Source organism: Montipora capricornis, chromosome 9, assembly GCF_036669925.1.
Source record: "Montipora capricornis isolate CH-2021 chromosome 9, ASM3666992v2, whole genome shotgun sequence".
NCBI classification, from domain to species: Eukaryota; Metazoa; Cnidaria; class Anthozoa; order Scleractinia; family Acroporidae; genus Montipora; species Montipora capricornis.
Window position 1 is genome coordinate 33,360,672 of NC_090891.1, and position 7,362 is coordinate 33,368,033.

The 7,362-nt window shown below is 41.3% G+C and overlaps 1 protein-coding gene across 1 annotated transcript; it reads right to left on the reverse strand.

Moving 5' to 3' along the window:
• Positions 1 to 3,859: 3,859 nt before the first annotated feature.
• LOC138017051 (ribonuclease Y-like) lies at positions 3,860 to 6,812 on the reverse strand. Its single transcript, XM_068864260.1, has 5 exons — positions 6,721 to 6,812; positions 6,075 to 6,149; positions 5,403 to 5,621; positions 4,759 to 4,803; positions 3,860 to 4,534 (listed from the first exon to the last, which is right to left on the reverse strand). Exons 1-5 carry the CDS (start codon positions 6,770 to 6,772, stop codon positions 4,296 to 4,298), a joined length of 630 nt encoding a protein of 209 aa, XP_068720361.1. The 5' UTR covers positions 6,773 to 6,812; the 3' UTR covers positions 3,860 to 4,295.
• Positions 6,813 to 7,362: the final 550 nt, after the last annotated feature.

Sequence of the window (7,362 nt, forward strand, 5' to 3'; positions counted from 1 at the left end):
TATAAACTGATGAACCTACCAGATCTTAGCCAACTCTCTTTCCCTTGAACACAAATCGTTGACATTTGTCACATGATGCCAAAATCTGAGCCCACATTGACCCAAAACCGCAGTTGTTTCAACGAGGACTGGTTATACGGCGAAGCCAAGTGCTGCAGACCATTTTTCGCCAAAAGGTGTTTTTCGTGTTCAGCACAAGTTCTCTAAGAAGTTATCTGATGTGAAGAAGCCTGCTCCTGCTAAATTGTTGGACTCTGAGGGTCCGCCTTCTCACAGGCCGAGTTGATTTCGTCGTTTTTTACTGGGTTGCCTTATAAGGCAAACCCAGTCGAGGTCTTCGTTTAGTTTGTTTGTTTTCTTTTTACTGGGTTGCCTATGGGCAAACCCAGTCAAGGTCTGCGTTTAGTTTGTTTGTTTTCTTTTTTTTTTTTTTTTTAGTTTTTTTTTTTTTTTTCCGTGTCGGTAAAAGTCTTGCCTGTCACTCCCCTGGTAAGTGGTGTCTTTGTGGATAGAGCCTTCTGCGAGTATTTTCTTAGGATCGAGAGGGTAGTGGAAATGCGTAGATTTCTCTGGTGGACACAGTAGAATCATTAACTTAGCCTGCAATGGCGTCGAAAGTCATGCAACGCGAATGGCGTTTTAGTAGATCCTTAAACAAAATATACCCTTATGGAGCTCAATAATAGAAAGTCAGTTGGATAAAATAGGCAGGAATCTCAAAAGCGACGAGCACTGGACTTCGAGAACAATCTATCGCCCGTCGAGACGAAATCAAAGTGAGCAGTATTTACCTGAAGTACATGATAATTTGACACAATTGAGTTTCTTGTCTTCACGCACGCAATCAAATAGGAAGAGGTTTTCGCCTCTAAGAGCAAATATGTTGTTTGTTTCAATAAAATTTTCGCTGGAAAAGGATTCTGTGGTATTTTCTGCCTTTGTGAATTATAATATCATGTTGTGTATTGAATTTTCGAGCTTAAGGTTCAAATGTGATATGGGAGAGGTTTTTTAGTATTGCTCTGTAAGCAGGAAGGGTTCACAGGCCTGTTGGAAGCGTGCTTGAGTTTCAACAAAATGAGGCCCAAAATCAGTGAAAACTTGTGACGCAGATGAATAATAAAGTAGCTGCTATTTCCAAAATGATGGAATTACCTGGTGATAAATAACGTCGTACGCGTCTTGGAGAGTAAATTTTGACTTTGCATAAACAAGAGTTGGGCGATTGTGATCTTTGTTTTGACTTCGCTCATTTCATTGTCAAACTTTATAACACTTGACAGAAAAAGAAACCCGGTATCTTGCCATCATTTGACACAGATGCTTCACTGTTTGGCTAGTAAACATGCCGCGGTAACATAATCACGGCGCCCGCTGAATTCCGGCCATGTCACTTATACCAGGCACGATTTACGGAGAGGTTTTAAGCGTAAGGGCTATCTGTAAGGTCTGACGACCTTACAGGCTATATGAAACACTTTCAAATATGGCCGTCGACTTGTAACGAATTTGGTATTGTTAGCCGTTACCAAGGCAACGAATAGACAAATATTTTTAGCTAACCTATTAAGCTTTTTTTGCCTTTCAGGCTTCACCGAGGGACCTTAGAGCCCGCCAACCCTAACAGCCTTACAACCCCACAACCTTACAGCATTACAGCCTTACAGCCTTACAACCCTACAGCCTTACAACCCAGCAGCCTCACAGCATTACAACCCTACAACCTTACAGCCTTACAGCCTTACAGCCTTACAACCTTACAGCCTTACAGCCCTACAACCTTACAGCCTTACAGCCTTACAACCTTACAGCATTACAGCCTTACAACCCTACAGTATTACAACCCTACAACCTTACAGCCCCACAACCTTACAGCGTAACAGCCTTACAGCCTTACAACCCTACAGCCTTACAACCCCACAACCTTACAGCATTACAGCCTTACAACCCCACAACCTTACAGCATTACAGCCTTACAACCTTACAACCCCACAACCTTACAGCATTACAGCCTTACAACCCCACAACCTTACAGCATTACAGCCTTACAACCTTACAGCCCCACAACCTTACAGCCTTACAGCCTTACAACCCTACAGCCTTACAACCCAGCAGCCTTAAAGCATTACAACCCTACAACCTTACAGCCTTACAACCTTGCAGCCGTACAGCCTTACAACCCTACAGCCTTACAACCTTACAGCCTTACAGCCTTACAACCTTACAGCCTTACAACCTTACAGCATTACAGCCTTACAACCCTACAGTATTACAACCCTACAACCTTACAACCCCACAACCTTACAGCGTAACAGCCTTACAGCCTTACAACCCTACAGCCTTACAACCCAGCAGCCTTAAAGCATTACAACCCTACAACCTTACAGCCTTACAACCTTACAGCCGTACAGCCTTACAGCCTTACAACCTTACAGCCTTACAGCCTTACAGCCTTACAACCTTACAGCCTTACAGCCTTACAACCCTACAGTATTACAACCCTACAACCTTACAACCCCACAACCTTACAGCGTTACAGCCTTACAGCCTTACAACCCTACAGCCTTACAACCCAGCAGCCTTACAGCATTAAAACCCTACACCCTTACAACCTTACAGCATTACAGCCTTACAGCCTTACAACCCCACAACCTTACAGCATTACAGCCTTACAACCCCACAACCTTACAGCATTACAGCCTTACAACCTTACAACCCCACAACCTTACAGCGTTACAGCCTTACAGCCTTACAACCCTACAGCCTTACAACCCAGCAGCCTTACAGCATTAAAACCCTACAACCTTACAGCATTACAACCCTACAACCTTACAGCCTTACAACCTTACAGCCTTACAGCCTTACAGCCTTACAACCTTACAGCCTTACAACCTTACAGCCTTACAGCCTTACAACCCTACAGTATTACAACCCTACAACCTTACAACCCCACAACCTTACAGCGTTACAGCCTTACAGCCTTACAACCCTACAGCCTTACAACCTTACAGCATTACAGCCTTACAACGCTACAAGCATACAACCCTACATCATTACAGCCGTACAGCCTTACAACCTTACAGCATTACAGCCTTACAACCCTACACGCATACAGCCCTTCATCATTACAGTCTTACAACCTTACAGCCTTACAACCCTACAGCCTTAAAGCATTACAACCCTACAACCTTACAGCCTTACAACCTTGCAGCCGTACAGCCTTACAACCTTACAGCATTACAGCCTTACAACGCTACAGCATTACAGCCTTACAACCCTACAAGCATACAACCCTACATCATTACAGCCTTACAACCTTACAGCCTTACAACCTTGCAGCCTTACAGCCACAGCCTTACAACCTTACAGCATTACAGCCTTACAACGCTACAAGCATACAACCTTACAGCATTACAGCCTTACAACCCTACAAGCATACAGCCCTACATCATTACAGCCTTACAGCCTTACAGCCTTACAACCTTGCAGCCTTACAGCCCTACAGCCTTACAACCTTACAGCATTACAGCCTTACAACCCTACAAGCATACAACCCTACATCATTACAGCCTTACAACCGTACAAGCATACAGCCCTACATCATTACAGCCTTACATGCAACCTTACAGCCTTACAACCGTACAGTCTTATAGCATTACAACCCTACAACCGTACAGTCTTGCAACCTTACAGCCTTACGCCCCTAACAGCCTTACAACCTTGTTGGTGAGACGTGAATTTTGCTTTTTTCGCTCTTTTATGCAGTAATTATCGCGAATACATTTCTGATGTTTATTTTCGTTTATTTAACACCAGCGCAGAAAATTGTATTCCTAGTGGAAATTACATCGTAGAATTCCGTAGTAAGTATTATTCGTACGGCCGAAAGGAATTCAAAGACCTTGAACGGCTGCCATCAGAAATCCAAGGTGTTCGAATTACCCCAAGTAGTATTCCAAGCGGTTTGAAGACAGTTGAATTCGAAGATCACCGAAGATTTCCGAAACAAATTAGTCAGACACCTAGTGACGGCGGTTTCATAAAGCGCATGGCTAGCTACCATCCAGCAACATATTTAAGACACCCAATTACTTTTGATACCTTTGACACATTTCATTTGATTGTGCTGTTATTTGCCTGCCCTGCATATTTATTTAATTTGATAAGGGTTTTGATAAGGGTTTGTCAATATTTTTGAACTACTATCTTTTTTTGCTTTCACCAAATAGAAAAGAATAAAACCAGGACACACACGGTAAGATCAACGTGTTACTCTTTATTATTTTATCTCTAATTTACTGAGCTTCCCCAGTATCTTGCTTCCGGCAGTGAGGACATCGGTAAGAGGTGTCCAACTTTGCCTCACACCTGCAGTGCACCCACTGACCACATTGCTTAATGGTGCACTGCTGCCAATCACCATCCTGCGTTCGTCTGCAGAGAGGACATTTGTTCTTGTCCCTTCTTGACACCACCAGTTCCTGGTTTCCAAACTCAGCAGGAATTACTGTGATGTTCATCATTTCACTAGCAACTAAAGGAATTATAAGAGCCATGTGTTAATTATTTTCACTGTTCAAAAAAAACTCTCTAATCCATCTATCAATAAAAATTTAGTCTACCTAACCTCGCACGCACCACTCATCCATCTGTCCACCCATCCTCAACGGACGAGATGAATTGGATGGATGAATATAAGGTAGTTGAATACTTTGATGGATAAAAAAATTGATGAATGGTCAACTTTTTGAGTTTTACCTTTAATAGAAGCAGCAACCGCAGCGTGTGATGTTGAACTTTGTTCTGTAACAAGGTTGCAAATAACAAATATGAAATATTAAAACTTAACGCATAAATTACATCAAATTGTAAGGTACACATTTCCCCGCATCCAGCTATGCAATGTTAATGCCAAGCAACCTCAGTTCTCCGCTCAGATTGGAAGCAACGCTTACATCGCCGGGCGAAGTTCTTGCTTATCATTGGTACATTTAAGTGGTATATTCCAGCCCGTTAAAGAAATACTGGGAATAAAAGTAAAGGACATTATAATCGTCTAACTTTTGTAAATTTTCACTTTGGGCCTTTGTGTTTTTATTGCTCCATGCGAAAAGAAGAGAAGCCCTCAGTACGAAGTATGCGAGGAAAGGGGGATCATTATACAAACACTTAAAGAAAAACCAACCAATGATACACACCGAAGCATCAAGGCCCTTGAGCTCACATCCATCTTTTAAAGGCCAAATAAGAAACTTCCTGTATGTGGATCACTTATTTCATGTGTCAGTATCCGTCAGTGTGTGGTTGGATACACTAATCAGTTTACTCCTCTTTCTCCCTTGCACTTTGTCTATTGCCTTGTTTATAGTTATTGATTGCATCCTCTCTTTAATCGAACTCACCCTTTGTCACTTTTAGTGCCTCCTCCAATTCATTTATCTCGCTTTCCCTCTTTTTGACCAATTCTTGGTACTTCTCTCTTTCCTCTTTCTCTTTTAATGCTCTGGCCTTTAATTGTCGGTTTTCCAGCTCTAACCTTTCCACCTCTGCTTGATAATCTGCTTTTATCGCCTCCAATGATTTTTCAAGTTCTTGTTTTTGTCTTCTCATTTCTTCCAGATCTGACAGTGTGGAAAACATAGATCTTCCGTACGCTGTTATCATGACCTTACAAATGGTACTGACAATGGCAAATTAGTACAAAGCTATGTAAACGTGCGTGTCACGCATGGACCAAAAGAACAGTTAACATTGGGTTGCATTATTATGTGTCGCAGGGACCTTCGAGTCACGTATGATTAGTATTTTCTTTATCACTTTTCATTATATGGAGGAGAGTGTTTTACTAGGAACTAAACCACTCGTAGATTACATACGCCATTTCATCCGGGACCCGAGTGGCGTATTTTCCGTATGTCACCTTTGTGAGTGTCGTATCGTTCAATGACGTCACGATTTCCCGCCTTTTTTTCCCGCCCTTTTCTATAAAGTCCAGCCGTATTTGTAAAACTTGACTACTTTGAAACACAATAACATCGGAAATATTTCCAAAAGAAATTTTTTTTCAAATATACCAGTGGCCTCTGCTGACAAGTTCACTTCTTGAGAAATGGTAACTTCCATCTTGTCCTCTTCTTTACTTCCTGTTGCTAAAGTTAAAGTACAAGGAAAAAAACTTGTGAGGGTTGTCTCCGAGACAAATACATATTTGCTAAAGGTTATTAAAATGGCAATGAAATGTAATTTGGCCCCGTGCGATACAGTATAGCTTGAAAATAATAATGATAATAATAATAATAATAATAATAATAATAATAATAATAATAACGATTTAGTGAAGACTTTTCTACAGAGAAGTTCTAGATTCATCATATGCTAACCATGAGCCATTAACAATTAATGCTGCAAATGTTTCGGCCACGTCTTGTTTAAAGGTAATAATTTGGCCTAATGTGGAAGGAGTACAAGGACATAAAGATGTATCCATTAGAATTACTAATTTCTATCAATGATAGATCATCGCCGTACTGTACTCGACTTAAGCAGTTAAGGAAAGCCGGAAAGCCTGGAAATTTTCAGGCTTTCATTTCTCAACTGCTTAAGTTGAGTACATTACGGCTACGTTCTATCATTGATAGAAATCCTTCTCCGTAGTTGAAATATATGAAACTGTATATGTTCACTTTCCGAATTACTAAAACGTTAATTAGCTTTCTTTACCTCTGTCCAGCTGGTCTAAAGTTGACGTGTCAAAGAGAGACCTCTTTACCATCACGCAACTCTTCAAGCGCTTTCTATTCGATGATGGGGACAAAAACCGTTGTTCAGTTGTCCTTAAACCTGATTTGGAATAAAGTGAACACCATAAGTGCCACGGTTCTAATCATTACACAAACTGCAAATGACACCACCCCCCTCCCCCCCCCCCCCTACTCACCGAGGTTGCGTTTCGGGTGGATAGAATAGACCTACTATAGACCTACTACTACTGTATTTCGATATATTAAAATTCAGCTTAAAACAATAGACCTGGGTACGAGGCTCTGGAGAATAACTATACAGAATTTGTGCGGTTTAATCCTCAGAGCCTCGTACTGATGTCTATTGTTTTAAGCTGAATTTTAATATATCGAAATTGGTCTAGTACAGTACTTTTTCATGCAACCATCAAATTACTTATTACCGTAACCTTTGTTCTTACAATTCCGACAACTTACCCAGTCCATACGCTTGCACAGATGTCCTTAAGTCTTGTGGCTAATGGGAGTAATGTCATTATCTAAACACCTTTCTTGAAAGGGTTCGGCTCTAATGGCAAGCACCCCTTGTTGACTGCCATCTCCAGACAATTTAGATGTCGTA